Here is a 26,427-nt window from a genome sequence, read left to right as displayed (position 1 = left end):
TTGTGCCATTGCTTCCTTGTCCTCATTAGCAGTGTAAGCCCCCTTATTCACATGCCCACTTGCACATCCTATTCCAATCCGTTAGACACATTAGGCGTCATCTTTTACATCTAGTACAGTATGGCTGTTCATGCCCGTGAAAGAGAAAGCTGCAATAGTCAATCTTACAACCATGCATCTTTATGGGCAAGCCTGTAGGTGTGGCACTCATATTCACTGGTCGATTTTTCCACATACTTAAACATTGCTGCATGGGTCTTCATTTAGAATCTGGATGAGGAAATAGGCCTACGCCGAAAAGCATTACACGAATCACTTAAACCCTGTATTGATGGATAGGCTACACTTTTATGTAAATGTCACAATACATGGTTGGCATACATACATTAAAAGAAATAGACAGGGTACCCGGATGTACTGTATAGCCGCACCTCCCCCTATTCGCCTTTCAACCTCGCTCGCTCTCTACACCAACACAACCTCCTCTGCGGATCCACTGTAGCTACTGCAGTGAATCCGTCATCCTTAAAGAGAAAAGGCGAGAGCAAGTCAAGCTGGTCTATATTTATTACAACCAGAAATATTTCCCTGAAACAGTCTTAAAATTGATTGTGCAACGTCGTCCTTTCAAAGTGTTTCTCTTGCGCACCAGGTGAAGAAACCCAACCGACAGAATGGTAAGGAAAACTATAGCTAGCTATTTTAATGTTGAACCGAACGTGTACAAAATCTTACACCATATGCATGCAGACATAGCACTCAAGGCTATCCAAGATCTCGTTGCACTACGTTCTTATTCTCCCGACCAAATGAGTTTGAAAGCGTGTATCGCAATACATTTTTGCACGGACAATTTCATGTTTACAGACATGGCAATATGGCCAGCATTATGTTTTGATGATTTATCGCATTCTGGTGTGTTCTGAAAAGCTATACTGAGACTTCTCGAAATGTGTGACAAGTAGCTAAACCAACAACCTAGCCAGTTAGCTAAAGCTATAGGCACATGAAAAATGGCGCGAGCTTGTGGGGGAAAAGTGAAACATCGTATCTTTCCTGAACCCGCAAGCAGGCAACACTAACAATATCGATAGGCTGTCACGCCTTACTTTGTGCATAAATTAGATGCGCTTGTCAACTTGTGTCGGCAATATTCGGCTTTATAACGCAGGTCCAACCAAGCTGGACTAGCACTAGTTAAAACATACTACATGGTCACAGCAAATGGGCACTTTTCCTGTTTGTCACTTATGAGAGCTGCACGGTACGTTAACGTGGTTCCCAATCAACACAGCTAGCTAACTAACTACTCGTGGGAATGTGTTAAAAAGAACAGGACTGTTCTAGTTAGTCAGTCACATTTATTCATGTTAAACTACATTTCCAGGAAGAAACAATTGCTTCCCAAAGATCCACCTTTTCTTACATTTTCTATATTACCTCTCGTTACATTATTTGTATTTTCTTTTTACCAGTCCCAGTACAGGGATCTGAATAAATGGCTTTAAAAAGACATGCATTGCAGAAGGCCAGATACAGTTTCATACTACCTCAGTCATATCAATTTGCATCAGAGTTCCATTTAAAAAGATTGATATCTTCTCGTTCACTGACCTATTTCCTGTTCCTCCCAATTTCCAACGGTCATAGGCCTACATTGTACACGCATAGCCCATGTTTGGGGGGTCAGTAGGCGACTTGATTATTAAGCATGTATACTGGACCTGTATGCATTTCTGAAGCGCCAGCATTTAGCTCAGACCAAGTGAGCATAGTGGTTTCAGGAAAAAGAACACAAATGCATCAACCTTAAATACGCTATAGGATCTGAATATTTGCTTCAAACAAAAATATAAACGCAACATGTAAAGTGTCGGTCACGTGTTTCATGAGCTGAAATAAAAGATCCCAGACATTTACCATATGGACAAAAAGCTTATTTCTCTCTCATTTTGTGCACAAATGTGTTTATGTCCCTGTTAGTGAGCATTTCTTCTTTGCCAAGATAATCCATCCACCTGACAGGTGTGGCATATCACAAAGCATGATCTTTACACAGGTGCACCTTGTGCTGGGGACTATAAAAGGCCACTCTAAATTGTGCAGTTTTGTCACACAACACAATGCCACAGATGTTTCAAATTTTGAGGGTGTGCATTTGGCATGCTGACTGCAGGGATTTCCACCAGAACTGTTTCCAGATAATTTAATGTTCATTTCTCTACCATAAGCCACCTCTAATGTAATTTTAGAGAATTTGACAGTACTTCCAACCGACCTCACAACCACCAACCATGTGTAACCTCGCCAGCCCAGGACCTCCACGTCCGTATTCTTGACCTGAGGGATCGTCTGAGACGAGCTACCCAGACAGCTGATGAAACTGTGGGTTTGCACAACCAAAGAATTTCTGCACAAACTGTCATGTCTGTATGGGCAGGCATAAGCTACGGACTACAAACACAATTGCATTTTATCGATGGCAATTTGAATGCACAGAGATACCGTGGCGAGATCCCGAGGCCCATTGTGTTGCCATTCATCTGCCGCCATCACCTCATGTTTCAGCATGATAAGGCACGGCCCCATGTCGCAAGGATCTGTGCGCAATTCCCGGAAGTTGAAAATGGCCCAGTTTTTTCATGGCCTGCATACTCACCAGACATGTCACCCATTCAGCATGTTCGGGATGCTCTGGATTGACATATGACAGCATGTTCCAGTTCTTGCCAATATCCAGCAACTTTGCACAGCCGTTGAAGAGTGGGACAACATTCCACAGGCCACAATCAACAGCTTGATCAACTCTATGCGAAGTAGATGCGTCGCGTTCCATGAGGCAAATGGTGGTCACACCAGATACCGACCGGTTATCTAATCCACGCCTCTACCCTTTCTTAAGGTATCTGTGACCAACAGATGCATATCTGTATTCCCAGTAATGTGAAATCCATAAATTAGGAACTAATGCATTTATTTCAATTGACTGATTTTGTTATATGAACTAACTCAGTAAAATCTTTGAATTGTTGCATGTTGCGTTTTATATTTTTGTTCAGTGTACTATATACTCCTTTATAGGCTGTCGCTGCAGGCAGCCAGGACTTGGGATGACGCTGATTTGGTTTTAATGGATTCTATTGGTAGATGGATTGTACACTCAGGCTTTCTCTTTGAAACCACATTCCAATTGTAAGCAGGCCCTCAGTGAGAACTGTTGAAGTCAAGTGTATTAGGCTCTGACTGCAATATATCACATTTTTTCATAAAACGTATTACGTTCTCAGCTCTTGACAGATAGTGCTGTCATGGTGCTCAAGAGCAAAATGTGTAGCTTACTACCAGCCTTGGCATATACTGTGAAAGTTTTTCAATACAATGCGTGTCAGGAGACTTCTTCTTAACCCTTAGTACAGATGTTTTAGATAAACAAAGGGGATGGATTTGGAAGAAAATACTCCTCACTTTCCAAACCCAGTTGTAGTAATGTGAGTGCTAACTGGTAACAGTGTTGAATACGCCTAGACGTTTAAAAAAACATTTTTTAGAATGAATCGTTAGTGACAAATTAGTTGCCTGAAGGAAAGGATGTTGAAAAGAAAATAACAAGATCATTGTTCATTTTATATGTTTGGACTAGCAATTGTGGTACAAACTACGCAGCTGAGTTAGGCCTAAATCCAACCCATCTGCCCTCCCACCATTTTGCAATGTTATAATTACAAAACTAGGTTTACTTCTAGAACGCCCACTGTTTGGTTACCACACAGACATGACCTTACACCAAGGAAATGGTGTAATCCTAAACCCCTCAGTCCACTTGAATTGAATGCTCCGTGTGACCTGAAGTCAGAGGCACAGGACTGTTGCAGCATCAACACTACTGTGCCAGTGATTTGAAAACACTTTGAGCATGGACATCTATGGGATTCTTGGAGTTGACGTCAGCCTATATCAAATGAAGAAAGTGTGAGACAAAATGTTGATATTTGCCAAACCAAAAGTAACCCACACCAGTCATAGTGACAAAAGTCACATTGCCTGGACGTTGGAGCCTAATCCCTAAAATACGGTTCATGAAACAAATTGAATGATACTTTTATTGACATTTCCTTTACTATTTTATGACTTCAACTGATGGGGATATGGAGCCTATATGCACAACATAATTTTATTTGGTATTGTATCCAAAGCTTAGCTAGATGGAAAGACAGGGCCGTGTCTTTCTGGTTGTCAATGATCAGTCTTGGGTTATGCCAGGCTTTGTTGTCAGGAGCAAGTCGAAACAGCTCTCCTACTTTCGCTGTTTTGTATTCATCACAGAGAAAAGGAATTTCGGCTTGCAATCCCGATTCGGATTCTGCAACAGAACATTCTGGATGATGTGTGGATTTACACAAGGTAGCCTCGCTAGCCATTCTAATATTTGGCAGACATTTCTATCCAAAGCAACTTACTGTCCTTACAGTGCATATGTTTTTAGTATACGGTGCATATGTTTTTAGTATACGGTGCATATGTTTTTAGTATACGGTGCATATGTTTTTAGTATACGGTGCATATGTTTTTAGTATACGGTGCAGTCTGAAAGTATTCAGACTTCTTGGCTTTTTCCACATTTTGCTGCATTACAGCCTTATTCTAAAATGGATTTAAATTGTTAGTTTTTTTTCCTCATCAATCTACACACAATACCCCATAATGACAAAGCAAAAACAGGTTTGTAGAAATTTCTGCAAATGTATAATAATAAAAAAACTATCACATTTACATAAGTATTCAGAACCTTTACTCAGTACTTTGGCAACGATTACAGCCTCTGCTTCTTAGGTATGACGCTACAAGCTTGGCACACCTGTATTTAATGGAGTTTCTCCCATTCTTCTCTGCAGATCCTCTCAAGCTCTGTCAGGTTGGATGGGGAGCTTCGCTGTACAGTTTTTTCAGGTCTCTCCAGAGATGTTTGAACGGGTTCAAGTCCGGGATCTGGCTGGGCCACTCAAGGACATTCAGAGACTTGTCCTGAAGCCACTCCTGCATTGTCTTGGCTGTGTGCTTAGGGTCGTTGTCCTGTTGGAAGGTGAACCTTCGCCCCAGTCTGAGGTCCTGAGCGCTCTGGAGTAAGATTTCAACAAGGATCTCTCTGTACATTGCTCCTTTCATCTTTCCCTCGATCCTGACTAGTCTTCTAGTCCCTCCCGCTGAAAAACATCTCTACAGCAGGATGCTGTCACCACCACGCTTCACCGTAGGGATGGTGCCAGGTTTCCTCCAGACCTGACGCTTGGCATTCAGGCCAAAGAGTTCAATCTTGGTTTCATCAGACCAGAGAATCTTGTTTCTCATGGTCTGAGAGTCCTTTAGGTGCTTTTGGCAAACTCTAAGTAGGCTGTCATGTGCCTTTTTTACTGAGGAGTGGCTTCCGTCTGGCCACTACCATAATGGCCTGATTGGTGGAGTGCTGCAGGATGGTTCTCCCATCTCCACAGAGGAACTCTGGAGCTCTGTCAGAGTGACCATCGGGTTCTTGCTCACCTCCATGTCCCTTCTCCCCCGATTGCTCAGTTTGGCTGGGCGGCCAGCTCTAGGAAGAGTCTTGGTAGATTCAAAATTCTTCAATTTAAGAATGATGGAGGCCACCGTGTTCTTGGGGAGCTTCTATGCTGCATACATTTTTTTGGTAGTCTTCCCCGCATCTGTGCCTTGACACAATCCTGTCTAGAGAGTTCTACGGACAATTCCTTCAGAAAAATCATGGCTTGGTTTTCGCTCAGACGTTCACTGTCAACTGTGGGACTTTATATAGACAGGTGTGCATGCCTTTCCAAATCATGTCCAATCAATTGAATTTACCACAGGTGAACTCCAATCAAGTTGTAGAAATATCTAAAGGATGATCAATGGAAAGAGGATGCACCTGAGCTCAATTTCGAGTCTCATAGCAAAGGGTCTGAATACTTACGTAAATAAGATATGTTTAAAAAAATAAAATAATACATTTGCAAATATGTCTAAACCTGTTTTCGCATTGTCATTATGGGGGTGTGTGTGTGGATGAGGATAAAAATGTATTTAATCTATTTTAGAATAAGTCTGTAACGTAACAAAATGTGGATAAAGTCAAGGGATCTGAAAACTTTACTAATGCACTGTATATGTGACCCGAGCAGGAACTGAACCCATGACCCTGGCGTGGCTAATGCCTCTTACCAACTGAGCCACAGAAGTGCTCTGATATTCAGGAGATAAATGTTTTAACTTGGATTTAAATGGATAGTTATTTAGAGGCATTTAGGATAGTCCATGCCCCTTTTTGGCTAGCCGTTCAGTCATAGCCCAAGTCTTTATCTAATAAGGAAGGCTCAGCCTTCCTCTATCGGCCTTTTTCAATTCCTTTATGTCCCACTGAAATGCGATAAGGCAAAGGCAGTGGGTTGCCCTCATTTCCAGCTCTGGCAGAATCCAGTTCATTCTGTTTGTTCTCATGCATAATGGAGAATGCCACTTCTGAGGGATAAACAAAATGCAGAGAGTGGGATGGACCGAGAATGGGTTTTACCTGCTGTTTTAGTGGCAGGTGGCAGGATATTGTGTCACTCTGTAGGGTTAATGTTGTTTCCCTATTAACGTACCAAGCTCACATCAACATATTAGCACATCATCACTTTCGTGTGTCAATGTTGAGGTGGTAGTATACCCCAGACGCAAGAATTGGTATGGCGTTTGTCTTATGTGGTGCACACAATCGGGTCTTTTACATAAGCTTGTCACCACTCAACTTGTTACAATGTAATCCATGGTAAAATGGCAATATTTCAGACCCTTGGTGCGAATGCCATCTTATTATAGCAACACAATTCCTATATTTTGCAGAAGAAAATACCGATTTGAATGGTGAATGTTATTAGCTATGGTTTCCTGTCTTCATTTCTGAATAGACATTAGGTTGGATGGTCATTCTCACCATTCTTTTCCTCTTTCTTTCTAGGGAAACGAAGCAAGTTATCCCTTGGAGATGTGTACACACTGTAAGTATTTGAGAGTGTCACCGGCAACTTCTCCAATACTGCTGCTGTGATTCAAACGATATCAGCTGTGGGCTGTCCTGTATGTAATATTCAGATATGACTGGAATTTAATCGAATTTCATTTGAACGAGAAGAATTTTGATGTTAAAAAAAGTTTAGGCTATGGGATTGTATTGTCTCTGGTTTAAAGGGTGACCGCCCAGTCAACTCAAAGGCCAGAATCTACCATAGGCGTTGCAGTTTACAAAAGTCTGGGACACTTAATAGGTAAACAACTGGTCCGGTCGGGGGAATTGAGCAGTATATATACCAATATATACATCACCACACGCTATACTGCATACTTCAGCCCTTCACAGTGTGACCCAGTCTCAGACGCTGCTGGGAGGCTTGAGCACTTGGCTGCCACAGCTATAAAAAAAAAATGCCTCCCCCCTCATAAAGGTCAGTTTCAGGGCTGGTGGGAGAGCCTTATTTATTTTTAGCCCAAGTAATATTCAATTTTTAATTGGTTTGTCACCCTGCTGCGCAATCCCTCCACCCTCGTCAATCCACCCACCCCTCAAGAGAAAATGGGGCTAATTAGAGTTTCAGGACTGAACTTTCAGGCTCTACTTTTTCGGGGGGGTGGGACCTCCGCACCTCCCTAACGAGCTGTTACGTTAGGTGTCACAGGGGTGGCCGTCGGACCGTGATTTACCACGGCACTTGTTCCTTTACTTGCCTTTAACCCAGAACAATCTCCCTCTCTCTGTTTCTCCCTGCCCAGTCTTGTACAGAATGTGTTTGACTGGAAAATCAAATACTAGGTTTTCAATCGTTTTGAGAGAGACCAGACTCGCGTAGGACTTTGTCACGGGTGCAAGTAGACGGTACTACTTTCTGGTGTTGACTTAGGGGTCTCACTTCATAAAGACTTGCCACTTTGATGCTTATGGACCAGCTGACACAACCCCCACCATCAAAAACACACCTGTATTTAGAGTCACGCGCCTGGGTTGCGCACCTGCAGGACAATCAAAAAACAAGAGACTTCAACAGGTCTCAAACCTCAGCCAGCCGATGGACTTTCCCCACAGTGGGATATTTTGGGGAGTCTCTACCCACCCCCTCACTCCTGGGAGCAGGGCGTGGGGCAGCTGTTCGCCGTGTCAAGAAGGCGCACAACCTTAAATCAGCTGTGCGCGCCGAGCTGGCAGGGTCTGAACACTGGGAGCTCACCCAGATCCCCGTTCAGGTCCACTAGTCAGGGCGTTCGTTAGTAGACCCCTAGAATGCTGGTCAGTTCTGTCTTTTACCCCGAATGGTAAAGGTTGGATACGGGGAAGGGGAAGCTGATCCTAGAAGAGGGGCAACTTCTACTCGGAGGGTTAGGTGACTCCCTGTGCAAGGCTGTAGCAAAACAGACAAAATGACTTGCCCTGCAAAGACTGTTTTTCGCTTCAAGAGAACATGGTGACTCCCCTCTTAACACCTTGTGTTTTTCTGTAGTTGTACCCACTTGTACACCCCCCCCTCCCTCCCCGCTTAGACTAGTCTTAGCACAGTGTGCGTATCTCTAAGTGGCGATCTTTAGCATCTGCTGAGAGCTTTGGGCGTGTCGTAAGGAGCACCAGTCAAGCATGGTGACGCAGCAGAACGTGGCATGCATGCAAACCCACACACAAGTATGTATGCATGCAAACCCACACACAAGTATGTATGCATGCAAACCCACACACAAGTATGCATGCATGCAAACCCACACACAAGTATGCATGCATGCAAACCCACACACAAGTATGCATGCATGCAAACCCACACACAAGTATGCATGCAAACCCACACACAAGTATGCATGCATGCAAACCCACACACAAGTATGCATGCATGCAAACCCACACACAAGTATGCATACATGCATGCAAACCCACACACAAGTATGCATACATGCATGCAAACCCACACACAAGTATACATACATGCATGCAAACCCACACACAAGTATACATACATGCATGCAAACCCACACACAAGTATACATACATGCATGCAAACCCACACACAAGTATACATACATGCATGCAAACCCACACACAAGTATACATACATGCATGCAAACCCACACACAAGTATACATACATGCATGCAAACCCACACACAAGTATACATGCATGCAAACCCACACACAAGTATGCATGTACACAGACGGCCACGTATTGGCTACCGTGTTCTTTGGAGCAATTCATGATCTGTTCATGAAACTAGAAGAGGATCTGCATCTATAGACAGGTTTTATTTACTTGTTTTTTGTACACAGACACATTTTCACAGGCACATTCTCACAGACACATTCTCACAGACACATTTTCACAGGCACATTCTCACAGACACATTCCAATCAAAAAACTTCACAAACGCATTATGTATTTAAAAAAAACAACAACAACAAGATAATAAACCATCCAAATTGAGCTACAAACCAGCACATCAAGACAAATGAACTTCCCATATATTGTATAGAGGCAGAGCTGAGAGTATTTATTCGGCTGTTTGGGAGAGCTGCAGTGCTTTGATGCGCCCCAGTGGGTGCCGCTTTTTCAGTAAGATCAGCGGTGTGACTCGCCCACATGTAAGGGGGGGGGGGGGGGGTTGTGTTTCTGCAGCAGTGAATTAAGTGCAATGGCAACGTAGTCACCGCCACTTCCTTATTATCTGCCTCTTGTCAGATGCGTGGTTGGTTTATAGGTGTGATATTGGTTAGCTCATTGGTTAGCTTGCGTAGCGGTTATATCTCTCTGGGGGGGCACGATTTGTTTACAGGTCTCTAGAGCAAACCAGTGTCTAGAATTACTATAAAATGACTATTTAGACTCGTACGAGGCTAAATCTTGACACGTGCCTGAATGCTAGTCACACTAACATAACAAATGGTTGATAACCCAATTGTGGTGGTAACAGTGTTCCTAAAATATCATAACCGGGGCTTGATTCATGAAGACTCGGGAGACAGTCTCAGAACTCTCAAGCTGTCTGCGTGGTCATTGGTTGTGAGAGAGATGAGGCCCAGTGAGCCGAATTATGAAACCGATGTGAATGTAACACGCTGTCTGTCTCCTTCTGCAGATCAGTTTGTGTTGAAAGCCTCTCCAGCGGGCTGTCTGACTGCAGCTCTCAAAATACCCTCCCCCCTTTTGTGTGTTGGCTTGCTGGGTTTCCTTGTTGCTAGGGGTTTCCCGAGGGGAGGGCAGCACCAGCCATTTAGCTGTGTGTGGATTGAGGGGTGTTTCTCTCTCTGCCTTGTGGCTATAAATACTTTTTTCCTCCCATCTATTTGATCTACACTCGTGGACGGTATACACGGACAGAATGGTACCCAGCACTGTCTAGCATATACTGTTGTGCAAGTGTAATTGAATTAATGCAGTGCTGTTGGGGCCTGTGCCTCTGCAGCTACATTTTTGCGTCCCCTGATAAAGAGTTTGTGTCAGGGGAGGAGCTATTGCTGTATTTAAAATATATATATTTTCTCAGTTTGTATACAGCAGTTAGTCCATCGTTAACACTGAAATTATTAAGGTGTAAGTTAAATCAGCTCAACTAAAATGATCATCAATGGGCTGGCTATATCCTAATTATTTTCAATGGCATCCTTCCTTGTCTCCATGTCAGACTACTACTGACGGGCTTTTGGGGGCTGGAAAAAGGTGCATAACTTTCCGACTTATATTGATTTGTCTTCAATTCATTTTCCACATAATTAATAAGGTTCTTAATGTAGAGATATGAAATTACCAATGCATACGCACCTGTTGCCAGATAGTGTCGCGCAGCCATCCAAAATGTTGTATTAGCTAGAATGGGCGGTTTACATTAAGCGGCTACATTTTGATTGGATGTTGGATTTCAAGAACCCTCCCCCACATGCCCGTAGAAAGGCGCTGCGTGTTTACGTTTTTCCAATTTGGTAGGACACATTTTGCAGAGAGTTGCTCACAAATAGATGTAAAAGGGCATCCGTTTTCACTGTGGTGCTGTATTGGCAGCACCCCATAATGTATAGCCGCCATAGTAAAATTCTAGTTCTTGTGACACCCCACTCACTTGTTTTGTGGTACATCTAGTGGTGGGTCTCGGTTATGGCAGCTGTTGGTTCCTACTTGTTAAGCCTGTCATCATGGTACAACACTGCTGACTAAAACACCACTGCCACGTCGAGGTGCCCAGAGGAACGCCTCAGCAAACCCAAGCCATATCGGGTCAGAGAGAAACTCTGGATTGCCTGTCAAATAAAGCTGATGAAAAATACTTTGAGTCTGTAGATATGAATTGTGCCTCGAAGACTGATAAAAAAAAATAGCTTGTTATTTACAGTGAGACTCTGTAGGTGATTTTAATACTAGTGCGAGGTTGATCGTATTAACAAACTACTGGAATATTCTTTCTCATGTATGTAGAATCAAGCATTGTGCACAGCAGCAGGTGAAAGGTTCATTTTGTGAAATCCCGCCCACATTACGGCACACACTTAGTCTCACTTAAGTCCACCTCACGCTGTTGTGTCCACATTACGATTAATGCATATCAGTCCAGTGATTAGTGTGTGAAGGAGGTGTCACATGACGCAGTGAAAGAGCTTAGAGTGGGGAACCGAGAGGTATGCTGCTGCTGTCGCTCAATGTTGGCCACCTGTATCAAACTACACTAGGTGGGCGGTAGCTTGGGACGGCTATGCTATGGCCAGCACTCGCAAGAATTCGGGTAAGAATCAATCGGGGATGGGTGAATCGATTCTAAAAGCAGCAAAGGACCATAACACCAGATGTAAGTGACCAGGTTGGCCCGTTTTCTTCCCCCCCCCCCCGTGTGCTGAAAGTGTGCTTCCCGAAACCCGGCGGTGGTGGTTGCTACCCTAGGAAATGGAGTCTGCTGTGTAAAGTTTTGTTCCCCTATATGTGAAGAGGTCGGTTTTTAACGCCACTCTTTCTCGCTCTCTCCTTTTCTATTTCAGTTGATGCTGATGAGATTAAGAGGCTAGGAAAGAGATTTAAGAAACTCGACCTAGATAACTCTGGTTCCTTGAGCGTGGAAGAGTTTATGTCCTTACCGGAACTCCAACAGAATCCCCTTGTACAGCGAGTTATCGATATATTTGACACAGATGGCAATGGGGAAGTCGACTTCAAAGGTAAGACTGATATATGGGGTTATTCACCTTTTCTAAATTCTAACTTCAAAAGAGCCTTTGTTGTCTGTTTTAGTCTGGTGTCTTTGTTGTCTGTTTTAGTCTGGTGTCTTTGTTGTAGGCTATCTTTGTGGATAATGACCAGTGCTGTTTCACCTTGAAATGAAATGTATAATGTTTTTTTTATAAGAAGTGTTCGCCTGCGTTATGATGTTATGCTGACCAACCTTAAATCAGAAAATGCCTTAACAGTTTTTGGGCCGTTTGGGCATTTTCCTCGAAAGCCCCCCTCTAGCTCTTATGCAACTGAGTGAATGAAATAACGATATCCGACGTGTGTTCATGTCCTTGTTTACTGTCCTTTTTAATTGTTGGTTGACTCAAAATGGCTTCACATTCTTTGACAGAATTCATTGAGGGCGTCTCCCAGTTCAGTGTCAAAGGTGATAAAGAGATGAAACTGCGCTGTAAGTAGACTGCCAACTAATCTCAACTGCTTTCACTGTGACGTTCCACCCCCCATTTTAAAGTGATTACCCACCTTTTTGTCGATACACCAATGCTGAGCTCATAAAGCAAATGTTTGTGATTTTTGCTTTTCTGTGTGAAAAATGATCCCCGTTCTTGGATGTTCAGAAGTTCTTCCCTTTTTTAAAATGCGCGTATTGGCAGGTCATTCCAATGACGCTGCGATGAAAACCTGGTCTGACCCAACCTTCCGTCTTCCCCCTTGTCCTGTTAGTTGCCTTCAGGATCTACGACATGGACAAGGACGGCTACATATCCAACGGAGAACTCTTCCAGGTCCTCAAGATGATGGTGGGGAACAACTTAAAGGACACCCAGCTCCAGCAGATTGTTGACAAAACCATCATCAATGCAGACAAAGACGGCGACGGGAGGATATCCTTTGAGGAGTTTTGTGCGGTGAGTCGAAGAAACGACATTTTAACTCTGTGATAGGGTTGCACAGTTCCTGAAACTTTCCGTAAAATGTTCACAAGTTTGAGAAATCCCATTTGGGGGATTTCCCGGAACCAGTAGGGGAATAATCAAGGAAATCCTCCCAACAGGGATTTCTGCAACAAAGAAAACTCTGAATTGATCTGAAATGTTGCAATCATGTTCCCATGATCATGATCGCGGTGCGTCACTTCTGTTCAAATTCTCAAGGTGTGTTGCGTCCGTGACAGTTTCTTGCCCCTCTTGTCTTCCATTAGGTGGTGGGAGGATTAGACATACACAAAAAGATGGTTGTGGACGTGTGACTGACCTCACGGGCCCCCTGCAAAAAATCCCTTTTCGCTTTCTTCTCCATTTCTGAGGATCTGCTCAAGGTGTCATCCAGCAAAGGTCTCTGTGTATTTTTCAATGGAAGTATTTTTCTCTGTGAAGCCACTTCTTCTTTTTTTCCAACCCGAGCCTTCTGACGCCAACCATTTTATAGTGTTATCGAACATGAGTTCTCTCAATAACCCGGTGTAGCACTTTAAAAGCCTGAAGGACAGCTTTTTATCGTTGAGTGAGTGTTTCAGTTTGGTGGAGGAAGGGTTAGTGTGTTTCTCTTTGATTTTGAGGCAGTTGGGATTTTTTTTTTTCATATTTATTTTGGTCTTGGCTTTTTTGGGGGGGGGTGGGGGATGTGTGTAGTTAGCTGTGATGTAACTTGATGTACTTGATTTCAACACAACACAAAAATAGAGCATGAAGTGCCAACCAGAACATATAATAAACCGGTTGAATATAATGGTATACATCTTTTTCTATCAACATTCGGTAGAATTTGCTTATTTCAATGTGCATACTGCACGATTCAAACAGTCCAATTACATTTTCCAGGCAAATGCTTTCCCTGCTTCTTTCACTCCCAATATTTTGAACAGCTACGTTTTTAAGATCATGTGAGACGGCCTCTTTTTTTTTAATAAGGGGGATTGTGCACTATACATATTTATATTGTCAGGGACATCGATCATCTTGCTTTGAAGATGCAGTGGAGTAGAGAGAATAATATTTACATTTCTGCACATACAAGCTTACGGTTTTACTTCAAGGACAAGGTCTTTTTTTTTTGAGTCACTGGTTGGTTATGCGAATAATTTTCACCTTAAGTCTCTTATTCCAACAAAAAGCACGTCTTCATTCTGCATGGTAGGACATCACAGGCCATTTAGAATATTCTCGTTAATGTGTTTTTGTATTTATTGCTTTCGTCAGCCATGTTAAGTTACAGATATGGATTGGTTACAGACTATCAAATAGAAGTAGAGATGAGTGCTTTTGGTTTAAATGCTTGTGATACGGTAAATCTAGCTTTTTTGGGGGGGGGGTTGCATTTAACAACTTAACTGCAGGCAGAGCTGAGGTAACTTACAGTAAGTAGGCTACAGTTAGGACATTGAGGGATGTTAAGTTGGTTCGGCTTATGAGAGGCGTTGATTTCAACGTACACATTTAGCCTTCTTGGCCATGTAATTTGCATCTATTTCATGAACATCTTTTAATTCGGTTTCTCAAACATTGTATGGACTCTTGCCATGAGTTGATGTAATAGTGCAAGGTCACAGGTGGGCTGTCCCTCTTCCTCCCTACCTCCTGAACATTCTTCTTTTTTTTTTTTTCTTGAGAAGATGCAACCGACAAAAGGGCATTTTATTATAAAGCTACCAACGTTCTTTACACAGAGAGAGGGGACAAGACAGAGCAGGTTTTTATTTGTGTCTATACATTTTATGGAATTTAAACGTGTTTTAAGTTTGTGGCTCTGCTTTTTTGCTCAACTGAATGCACCGACGGGCGGGTGTTCACGTGCGTGATCCTGTGCCGCATGCGCCCGGCTCGCACCGCTGTTTTGTCTTCAATGGCGTGCCGCACGACGATGGCTCTTATCTGATCTTAAAAGGCCCCCGAAGTCTTGTGATGTGCTTGCATGACATGGAGGGTTCTCTCTCTCCCCTCCCCCCTTTTTTTTCCTTTGTGCATGTAGATCCATTTTTTTGAAAATCTCTGTTTACATATGAATCTTAATGTTAATATATTATAACAAATGAAAATGACATGTATATGGATGTTGCCAAAAAAAAAGAATTGGTGAATGTTGAATAAATATGGAAATGACTCAAAAGTAACTCCACTCCATGTAACTGTTATTCTAAACAACTATAATCTTTTGGATATCTCTGTTACTTCTATTCCAGCAAAGCTTCACTTATGCCCCAGAGTAGCCTACCAGCTCTGTTTCAGGGGGAAACCATTCGAGATGTTTTTTTTGTTGTATATATTATTTTCTTTACAGATGTATTTGTTATTAACATGGTAGTATTAGTGGTCCCTCCTTTTGTTTTTGTTTTTTTTAGGTTTGTGCTAAATGTGTCCACTATCGGAGGAAAGGGATCTGTGTGTGTGTGTGTGTGTGTGTGTGTGTTTTATTATGGGGTGGTATAGGGTGGAGGCAAAAAAAAAAACCGGTTTCAGTCTTAGGTTTTTACCTTCTTATCCATCTCTGCATGCTGCATCTGCTGTGGGAACCATTTGAAACTTCATACATGGAAAAAGAGAAATAAATGATTTGAAAGTTAGGAGGCTGTGAATTGTGTGACAACACATGCATTATGTATCCATGCATTGTGACCGTGGCAAGGTGGCGCTTAAATTAGAATGAATGCAGTCTGGATGGCACACTGCAGAATATGTGTGAATGCTCTTTGATAGAAAGCCAGACAATTTGTTAAAGACCAGCAGCAAAGGGATATTTGTCCTATGAAAGTGGGGGAAATGTGTTTTATATTGATGATTAGCATCCCCACATGTATGACACTGTTTTCATTAATAGGACAACCATAATTCTATTGTACTGGAAAATGCACTCAACAAAGCAGGAGCAGAATGCACGGATGGATGGTCATGGGGTATGTTATTGTTATACTCTAAACTGACCGCTAGATGGCAGCATAAGATGGCTATAAAAAAAAAGAAGGTGCTATTGAGTGTGGGTGAATCTCAAATATTTTCCTTGTGTCCTCTCCTTGTCTCCTCAAAATGGTTCCTTCCCTCGGGCCTTGTTTTTAGGAGGCGAAAAGACGTGTGTCTTCAGAGTTGTGCAGAGGGTAGTGCGTAGGGCCCAGTACATTACCGGGGCCAAGCTTCGTGCTGTCCAGGACCTCTATGCCAGGCGGTGTCAGAGGAAGGGCCTAAAAATTGTGAGACTCCAGCCACCCTAGTCAGACTGTTCTCTCTGCTACCGCAGGGAAAGCGGTACCGGAGCGCCAAGTTTAGGTCCAAGCTTCTAAACAGCTTCTAACCCCAAGCCATAAGACTCCTGAACAGCTAATCAAATGGCTACCCAGACTATTTGCATTGCCCCTCCCTCCCCTCTTTTACACTGCTACTCTGTTATCGATGCATAGTCACTTTTTAATAACTACCTACATGTACAAATTACCTCGACCAACCGGTGCCCCCGCACATTGACTCTGTACCGGTACCCCCTGTATATAGCCTCGCTATTGTTATTTTACTGCTGCTCTTTTAATTATTTCTTACTTTTATTTCTTACTTTTTAGATATTTTTCTAAACCAACAATGCAGTTAAGTTCTAGTAAGTAAGCATTTCACTGTAAGGTGTTGTATTCGGCGCATGTGACAAATAAAATTTGATTTGATTATTAGTTACCGAACGGCTATCACGAGCTTGCCCCGGACTTAATATCTTGACACGCTTTCTGAATAAGATCAGAATTAATTAGACTTACTAATGAAAGATTAAAGCAGCGTCATCTTGAGTGCTGCATCTTCGATTCACATTGCCTTCTGTTGCAATCAAGCACTGCACCCTACTGTTTAGTATATATATTTTTTTAAACGGGGAAAAGAAGAGGCAGAAAATGTCTCGGAAGCTGGGTTTGATTTCAAGCTCAAGGCCACTGGAAACCCATCAGTTGTAATCAGATACCCTTTATTTTACACCCCAAAAAATACCCATGGATGTGTGCGCTCACACATACATTCCCCTTCCCTCAGATAACGTGTCACTGTTTCCTGAACGGTCCTAATGGAGCTCATGCAGAATGTGGCCAGTTGTGCCCGTCACTGCCAATTAAAATTCCCATTTGTGTTCCTCAGCCGAGCCACACATGGACCTCCGAAAGACTGCCATTCTCATGGAACCTGCTCATCTGTTTGTGATTTGGACTTTCAGCGAGTCTCCAGATTTATTTTTACACAACCCAACATGAAAGACACCAAGAGCCAACTTCAAAAATGCTGAACCCTACACAAATACAATCACGACCAATGGGTAATTTCAGACATGTTATTTGAGGGGGCGAATTTCCCTTGATTTCAACAGGTCTAGAGTTTTTTTTTTTTTTTTGGATAAGTGTGAAGTCGATTCCATTGCATGGTTCTTCAGATGGAGGATACAATGAATCAACTGCATTTATGGTACCTAACACAGTTCATTGAACGTTTAAACATTTTGCATCTAAAAGCTTTCATTGAACATCAGACAAAGACCATAGTTGTTCTTAGTCATTCCCAGCAGTACTGATGGCCTTGGATAGATAACCCGTGGAAGACGCTCCAACTGTTACACCTTTATTCTTATGAAAGGAAACCATACTCGATTTGAACCTCTGGTTGATCTTGAGGACCTTTATACTGTAAGGAAAACCTCTGGGAGGCTTAGTAGCTCAGGTTACCTGAAAATGCCACAATGTGAAAAGGGACAGCACAAGTTGGAATGAACTCCAGACATCCTACAGCTACGCTAGCATGGGGGGAAAATCAGCCTCATTTGTACAGGTGTCAGAATCAATTTCTCTGAGGTGTGAACGACTAAACCAGAACTTCTAGACCAGAACCCATAGCTCAACCTGACGCATACTGCCGAGCAATAGAGAAAGGTACTGTAGGTTGGCTTTGGAGTGAGAATATAGAGATTGGTGAGAGTTGCTTGACAGGATTGGGGTCAATTAAAATTGAAATGTGGTGAAGTACAAATTGTTGATCGCAATGGAACGACACATCTCTCAAACTTTGACATTGAATTTGGGGAAAAAATATTATCCTTTGAGAAAAGTAGTTTATTATTATCAATGTCTGTCATTCTTGAATGGAATTCCCCCAAAAAAGAGAATGTATAGCTTTCCAAAAACCCAACTCCATTGGTGATAGATTCCCTGTTAATGAAAACCACTCTCTGACCGATCTCCCAGCTGAGCTTCATGTGGTTCTGATTACTCTGGGCTACTTAGTTCCACTAAATGTCATGCAACCCAATAGTTTATTTAATGATTGTCGGTTTTCCAGCTCTTTTAATGAGGCTCGCTCGTAGGTTACCTGTGCCCTATGGATGTTCAAAAGCCATTTTCATCAAATGACCTGTATATTTGTTTGCTGTAATCAAATCAATAAGTTGGGTAATAAGAATTACTGATTGAGCCGTCAAGATTCTTCACCTCGCATGGTCGTTAATATCCAAAATACTTATTTTTGATTAGCCTACTAAGCTCAACTCCAAGGTGAAGAAAGTTTCTGATGAACTCCACCACCGGAGTTGAGCAGAGACCAGGTAAGCATTTCATAATTGACTTTTTTTTTTTTTAACTATTGACCTTGGCCGAATCAATATATTCTAAGATGAATTCCACAAAGTCTGGTCTCTGCTCAACTCCATTGGTGGAGTTAATCAGAAACCCTGCACCATGGAGTTGAGCTTAGTCAGCAAATGTTGTACCAAAAGTCTATAGTTCCTTGACTATGCAGCGTTAATGAGACCAAATACATTAAATACCATCTATCAAGAATAAACTTGGTCTAGGCATCCATCCTAATATTAATCCAGTGAGATAATAACACTATCAGCATCCCATGTCAATGAGATTTGATATTGCTCGAAGGACTTGCAAACTTTCAGGTTTCCCTGAGATGGGTGAACTGACTGATCAGTTGTTTCAGGCAAAGCAACAGAGTTATGTTACGAGGATGTGACTTGACAGAGATTACAGGACATTAAGACAGAGGACCCTAAAGTGAATATTCCCTCTCCTTCCTCGTGCCCGACCGTTGTCTGAGAGGGATATGGCCTCTGGCGGGATCCCCGGTACAATGTGTGTAAGTCTGCCCCAAATGGTACCCTATTCCTTATATATTGCACTACTTTTGACCAGAGCCCTATGGGCCTTGATCAAAAACAGTGCACTTTATAGAGAATAGGGTGCTATTTGGGATGAAGGAAGCCTAGAAGTATCAGTGTCCTCACTGATTGGGATGTGACTAATTAATGGAACACTGTGAATTGGGGCAAAGAAGGGGTCATTAGGAGTTCATTGCAATTCTCAGATAACGTAATTTCAGCTGAAACATTATCGGTAGTAAACACTTTCGGCCATCTTGTTCTAGGTGTCAGGTGGGCCATAAAACCACAAACTGTTCCTCTTAGGTGTGTCGTGTAGGGGGTGATATCAACACAACAAAAAATTGCAACAGTGAAATGTTATTTACATTTGGCAAGGGAGGGTCTAGTCAAATCCCTTTACAAACAGATAATTGTTCTAAATTAAACAGCGTTGTGAGACAATAGCATTGTGATTAAGTCCGGTAGGTAGGAGATTGGCATCTTGGTGCCTCTGATTTGCAGCAACAATGCTGTGCACCCAGACTACCGGTACAGTTACACACCTGTCTGATGATAACGCGACTCTCCTTACATGTGCCCCAGCCAGAGTGGGTAGCAAGCCTATCTCTCCATCAGACAGCTGCCAGCCTACTAATGAAGGGACCTGACGAGTCTGTCCGGATGGGTTGACTGCATAGGCTGGGCTGCTGAACACAGTGCCTTGGAGCACTCCTCAGATGAAACTGAAACGCACTGAGTGGTGTGTGTGCTGGGTTGAATGGTTTGCCAATCTTCATAAACTTAAAGATGCAGTCCCGGATCTTAAGCACTTACAAATTTAGAACATATACGAATTGCAACAAAAAATTAATATTTTGGGGACCCATTTCAAAATGACTGTGTGAAATTATACAAAATCCCTGGAGCATCACTTTAACAGTGAGATTCCCTCAAGGTATTGTGTGGTGTGTGTGTGTGTGTGTGTCTGCGCTGGATTGAAGGGTTCACCATAGACATTACAGTAAGACTCCTTTATTGTCTCTAATGTCTATGGTTTGTCCCATCAAGACGGTGAGCAGAGCTTGCAGACAGACCAACACAGCTCCTCGAATAACCGGGTGTAAAGGATCTATGTAATAAAGTGATACATGGTGTGGATGTGATTGAAGTGGGGCCAAATCCAAACGAGCGGACTGTTCAGTCAGGGCCAGATCCTGAGGCTCCCACGGTGCAAACTGATATTCGACTATGGCTGAAGGATTCATAAGATCCCAAGTTACAGGACCCTGAAAGGGTTCAGGTCTCTACTCACACGCTCTACCAGACTGCATGTGTGGTGTAGTCAAAGGCAAAGCCACTTCAAAACCTTTCTAAAGCCCTGTTTATACCTGTTTCTAACAGGCATAATTTGTTCTCATCTTGTCGACATCCTGATTGTCCCCACATTTTAAGACAGGTGTAGACAATTAAAAGACTAATTGTGATCTAATTTTGATCAGATCTTCCTGACCAATTCCGGAGGTAGTCGGGGACTCATTGTATCTGGATATCAATCAAGTGTATACAGATCTGGATGATCAAACTATTGAAATCCTCACTATACAGGTCTCTAAATTAATTGGCACCATTGGCTTATTGCATCAATTATCTTAAAATTAATAAATTAACAATTTTGAAAGAATATCTGTCAAAAAATGTGCATACAGGGAGGGATCAGGATATCTGGTCACAGTATGGACAGAAAAGATACACATTTTACTGCCATGTGTAGACGTAACGGCTATGTGGGCACAATCAGAATGTGGATAGGATCAAGAGAAAGGATAGATGTTGCATCCTAAATGGCACCCTACTCCCTATTTAGTTCCCTGGTCAAAAGTAGTGCACTACACAGGGAATAGGGTGCCGTTTGGGACGTACCCCATTTCTGTTGAAAGCACTACTCATTACTATGTGTGCTGGTCCTAAAGGAGCTCTTCGTACTGTGTTGACTGTTGCATCAAACTGGTTATTTTGTGCTTCGTGACAGTAGCTCTGTTGTATTCCACAAAAATAAATGATGGTCTGCTAAAGAAAGAGTGACCCTACATGACACAGAAACAAAAGGGCACTAGATGTCACTGCTGTACACAATATAGTATTGTCTGGAAAGGGTGGGTGGGAATCCTTTCGCAACTTTAATATCTGCGTGTCATCTTTTGAGGCAGTTTCATTATTGTGCAAATGACAAACATATAAACAATGTCAAAAAAAAAGAAGTAAAAGACAGATAAACATAATATAGAAACATATGACAGCACAAGACGACTCGTGTTTTTAATCAGAAAACCGCTCATGTTGTAATGCTATGGTAATTTACCAAACTGATATAATGAATAATATGAAAACGTGACAGGACAAGCTTAGCCTACTCTGCAAACACAACTGGTAACATACTCCCTGAAAATAGGTTATTGTTAATTTTTTTTTTTAAAGTTACTTTGTTAACAGTTAATAGATTAACGTAAATAAGAACATTTATATTAAAACTATTAAAATCTTATTCAGAAATGGATTGAGTGATGTAAATTACGAGTTGGAAAACAGACAAAGGCACGGCAGCTCTAGCCTCGTACAACCATCCTGGACTAGCGAGCTTACAATCTGTTTTGCTACGAGATCAGGATGGTAGTACGAGGCTACAACAACTCTATAGTAAGTCTACTTTCAAGAGCTCTGTATGGTCAGTCTAGCACAAGTCAACGTTTAGAGTAAACCAACACTGTCCAACTATGATTCTGAATCTTCTTGTATATGTGCACTGTCCCAGCCTCAGGTTGGAGCCCTTAGGTTGTGGGCCGTCTGCATCCGTTGCCGTCTCCTCTCCATGGCCTGCTGTTTTTTCAGTTCAATCTCCACCACAGAACATTTCCCAGCTGCTTCACTCCCAGTGCCTTGTTGATTAGCTGTGCTCCCAGCTACACAAGTGTTTTTGACCCGAGTACTTTCGTATGACTTTCGTATGTTCTGTGGTCTATACGTGGAGTTAGTGCCAGCATTTCCAGCTGAGGTAATGTAACTCGGTCTTTCAGAACCAGAGACCACAGTAACAGGTACTTTGTTGTTATTGAGAGAGTGGGTGCTCCCGTTCCAGGGGGCCGATTGTAAATAAACTGAATTGTTGGGATATTTGGATTGTGTGGTCTCAGTCGTTTGATTTACATTGTATCTGCTGCTATTCAAAGGCGCAGAGACAGGGACAAACTTCTGACTTTCTGTCTGATTACTGGGCAGTAATTGGGAGCGTGTGATAACAGGGTCCTCCATGCTCTGTACCTGGCTTTCCAGGTGATCACATGCTTGGCACAATAGGTCATCGTCTTTGTCATCCCAGATGCAGTCAGAAGCAAAGAGAGAGTCCAAGTCGTCCTCTGGCATGACGCTGTGGCTAGCTGGGGCCTTGATGACACCTGTTCCCTTCATATTGCTGTTCTCTGTGGGCTTGTGGTAAGAGCTATTCTCAACCTGAAGGGGCCACATTGAATAAGAGTTGGTGAAGGTTGATGTGCATGAGCTGGTTGAGATCGATGTACTTTGAAAAAGAGGCACCTGCGGCCAAGCCTTTATTCCATTAGACAGGCGCTGTGTTTGCTGGCTAAGTTGGTAACTGGACTCCATTGACGGAGCTTTGTTGATTGGAAAGAGACTTGGTTGGTTTTGCCGTACGTTCCTACGCGGTGCTGGTTTGACAGTGTCGGGGACATTCCCTACTTTTGGTAATGCCTCTGAGAGGATACTTTTTGATTGTACATTGGGATTTGCTTCAAGTGTGAATGTTTTTCTGTTTTTCACAGTTTCATTCTGTCCTTTAGACACCGCTGGTTTTATGTCTCTACTTCCTTGAAGAGCATTTTTGGGAATGGCTGAGGGGTTGTTGTTTTCATGTTTTGTTTCATTCGACCCTTTTTGGGTCGAACAATGATTAGGAGCGGCAAAGAGGTCTGGGTTTTGGGTCATCTCAAATACCAGCGGGTCCTCCAGCAAACCGTCATTTTCCCAGTCGTCGTCAAAGTTATTATTTGCTGAGCATCTTTTGACAGGATGCGATGAGGAGACGGTCGAAGTGTGGCCATGTATGGAATAAGGATATTTTCCAGGAATGACTTTGGAGGACATAGTGGGCGCAGTCTTCACCTCCAAGGACTGAGGCAATGAATTCTGACTTAAGTTCAGACTTATGTGTTGAGTTGGTCCATCAAATAAAAAATCCATATCATCTTCCATCTCATGGTCAGGAGGTATCTGGTCTTTGGAGTTTCTCATGCTGTTTGTTTTAAGGGCGGACTGTGTACTTTCAGGTGTGCCATTACTCAGTAAGGGAGGAGGCTGGTTCTCGTTGCCATCTGAAACCAATATGTCCTCCGAGTCTGTCCTCCAAAGCGCCAAACTCTGCTTGTGCATATCATTGACTCGTTCTTCGTCTTGCCGAAACATGTTGAAATCAAACTGTTTCGCCAACTTTAAAAGGTCGTCCACTCCATTTGTCCTGTAGGGAAATCTTTTTTTTAAAGCTATTTGCAAGTGACAAGCTCTGTTCTAATAATTGTACAATGTAGGAGAGAGGGAGGAGTATGTTATCTTGTCTTGGGGATTACCTTGGGGATTTCTTCTTGGCCCTGGGCTGCTGAATCTCTGGGGTGCAGGGAATAGCACTGTCTCCAATCCACTGGAGCAAGGATGACTCTGGAACTACAGGTCTCCCATGCTTAAATAAGATCAATTATAATAATATTACTACAGTAAAATAACATAGTATCTGTGAGTATTGAACAGCACTATACTAAGAAAGAGCCAAATGAAAAAGAGTGGATATATGATGAGAAAATCACATCACTGGGTTTAGTAATGAACTTTGTGCTAGTTTGAATACATTTATTTGATGGCACACTTGTGGCTAGCTAGCCAGAGTATTACCAACCTTGGGAGCTATTCTGTTGACAATATCGGAAATGTCCACAATTCCAACATTTGCAGAGTACTTCTTGCCTCTTTTGCTAACTAAGAAGGAACAGGAAAAAAGGTAAGACAGATAAGGTGAGGTAAACTTTAAAAATGTATCATCACTGCTTAGCCTGGCAACATGCAGAGTTATATTGACATGTAAATATAATTGCCTGTCCTAAGGGGTGAAGGGGAAGTTGCATCCCAAACGATATCCTGTTGAAGTTCTGATTCATTCATTGGCGACTCTCCTTTGTTGAATACATTGTTGTATCTTGATCTTGTCACACGAGTTGGCTTCTTGAAATCTGATGGTAGATATGTGAATGATTATGTAATTTTAATTGGCTCACATGGTAACCGTTAGCTAACTAACTAAACCAAACAAAAGAAGTAGCTAACGACATGCCATTAACTCCTAGCTAGTCAGCGGACTAAACTTCCTTCAACATGGAGTGGAGTTTAGCCCACTACTAGCTAGTTGGCTTTAGGCACCATCTAACCAGAAAATAACTAACGTTATATAACTAGCTAGCAACGTTTGTAGCGCAACACTGCACATTAGTTAGCTAGGCACGGTGCACAGCTAATAAGCTGTTTTCATTGCTTACGTTACGGGCTACAGGAAGAGCTAGTTAGATCAGTGACTGATCAATTCAACACATCATTCATGGCTTGCAAGCTACCGACCTTGACATGTTTTTGGAGAAACAATGAGAGATGGAGTTGCCTGCGTTTGTTTGAGGCTTCTTCTCAGTCTGTTTGTTTTCGGTTTCCCTCCACCTTGCTTGCTCTCGTCTGAACCAGCTGTCATTCCCGACGCGGGCGTATCACATGTTCGCCATTCTGTCATATTGTTCGCAGGGATAGTAACTGGCATTTATAATGAAACTTGATATAAAGATGTGTAGGTACCAGAATGTCTAGCTACATCGTGTAATAGCGAAATGTAGACACGTTGTTTTGGAACAACATCAGAGATTCAAACATTCCGCCATGTTGTTCCCATGATTCAGTTCCACTTCCGTTTCAGAAAGTATTTTTGTTCGAGGGCCTCCAATTTGCGTTCTTGCAAGCATGCATAGAGCTCCAACGACAACATACAACTGAAACGGCTCCTGTTCCGAATTGGAATGTCAGCTTTGTTAGAAATTATTTTTGTCAAATTTGGTTAAGGATACATTAAATTGTTATTTATTTATTATTATTATTATGTATCTATATATTCAACAGCATAGTCCATGTTTATTATGTGGTCTAGATCTTTTAATATGGGACAGCTTTCTCTGAAACCACAGTGCCGGGTTATCATCATCCCACCTGCCCCCTTAACTAACTGGGCCTACTGTTATTATGATAGATTTTATAATGTAACTTGAATGTAATGTAAATGGATAATGTCTATTTTGTATATATATTTTTTAAACATTTCACCCAAGGGGGGGGGGGGGGGGAGCAATGACTTTCAGAATGGACATTTCTTTTTGTTCTTGAAAAAAGTAATAACTTATGAGAAATTGTATTGTATGAATTGTATTCCCATTTTTGTCCTGGCACCTCATCAGGCTCTTTCTCTGAAAAGACTGCAGGCAATGTCTGCTGCTGCTGCGGCACGGTGAAAAGTCACAGTAACACCCTCTGTCACACCAAATGTGAACACTCCACCCAAATGATAGTGAGATGAAAGAGCAGGGGCCATAGGCCCGTCACTTCCAATTTAGGTATGAAGCGTCAAACCCGCAGCCAGGAGATGCCTTGGTGGCCTCTTTTGTTGGAAAATTCAAAACCAAAATGTCATTTGCCTTGGAGGGAATACCATGACTGTACAGCGCCCCACACCTCTCAACACATTGTCCTTACTTCATTTGTTTATCTAGCCATAGGTGGTCATATGGCACCTAATGTCGAAGCACCTAATTGGTGAGTTCATTAGGGGAATGTCATTGGTGTGAATGGGGCATATTGCAGATCACAGTAACAGCTGTGGTAGTTTGGTGGAATTACAGAGAGAACCCTAGCACCGTCTGCTCCTCTGGTGCCTGAGTGCTTTGCCACTGGCGGTGTGGGGGTTCATCAGAAACCACTGGGCCTTAAATTCAAAGGGCAAGATATAAGCATACAGATAAATGTCATTCCTT

At 42.5% G+C, this 26,427-nt stretch overlaps 2 protein-coding genes across 2 annotated transcripts; one reads left to right on the top strand and one right to left on the bottom strand.

Moving 5' to 3' along the window:
- The first annotated feature begins 261 nt into the window (after nucleotides 1-261).
- LOC110486022 (calcineurin subunit B type 1) lies at nucleotides 262-15,320 on the top strand. Its single transcript, XM_021557316.3, has 6 exons — nucleotides 262-677; nucleotides 6,989-7,028; nucleotides 12,019-12,195; nucleotides 12,600-12,659; nucleotides 12,935-13,119; nucleotides 13,413-15,320. Exons 1-6 carry the CDS (start codon nucleotides 675-677, stop codon nucleotides 13,458-13,460), a joined length of 513 nt encoding a protein of 170 aa, XP_021412991.1. The 5' UTR covers nucleotides 262-674; the 3' UTR covers nucleotides 13,461-15,320.
- A 6,147-nt stretch (nucleotides 15,321-21,467) lies between these two features.
- On the bottom strand, nucleotides 21,468-25,318 carry LOC110486021 (uncharacterized). The gene is made up of 5 exons (XM_021557315.3): nucleotides 24,980-25,318; nucleotides 24,463-24,597; nucleotides 24,267-24,346; nucleotides 23,944-24,053; nucleotides 21,468-23,834 (listed from the first exon to the last, which is right to left on the bottom strand). Exons 1-5 carry the CDS (start codon nucleotides 25,167-25,169, stop codon nucleotides 22,121-22,123), a joined length of 2,229 nt encoding a protein of 742 aa, XP_021412990.3. The 5' UTR covers nucleotides 25,170-25,318; the 3' UTR covers nucleotides 21,468-22,120.
- Nucleotides 25,319-26,427: the final 1,109 nt, after the last annotated feature.

The sequence above is a fragment of the Oncorhynchus mykiss genome, chromosome 13 (assembly GCF_057628025.1).
Source record: "Oncorhynchus mykiss isolate SJ-2025 chromosome 13, ASM5762802v1, whole genome shotgun sequence".
In the NCBI taxonomy this organism is placed as follows: Eukaryota; Metazoa; Chordata; class Actinopteri; order Salmoniformes; family Salmonidae; genus Oncorhynchus; species Oncorhynchus mykiss.
This window is presented reverse-complemented; position numbering and strand designations above follow the sequence as displayed.

Coding starts and splice junctions, on each gene's coding strand:
- LOC110486022 (XM_021557316.3), top strand. Junction 7,029..12,018: donor CTTGGAGATGTGTACACACT/GTAAGTATTTGA, acceptor TTTCTATTTCAG/TTGATGCTGATGAGATTAAG. Junction 12,660..12,934: donor TAAAGAGATGAAACTGCGCT/GTAAGTAGACTG, acceptor TTGTCCTGTTAG/TTGCCTTCAGGATCTACGAC.
- LOC110486021 (XM_021557315.3), bottom strand. CDS start 25,169: ATGCCAGTTACTATCCCTGCGAACAATATGACAGAATGGCGAACATGT. Junction 24,598..24,979: donor TTCTCCAAAAACATGTCAAG/GTCGGTAGCTTG, acceptor ATCTACCATCAG/ATTTCAAGAAGCCAACTCGT. Junction 23,835..23,943: donor GCCAAGAAGAAATCCCCAAG/GTAATCCCCAAG, acceptor ATTTCCCTACAG/GACAAATGGAGTGGACGACC.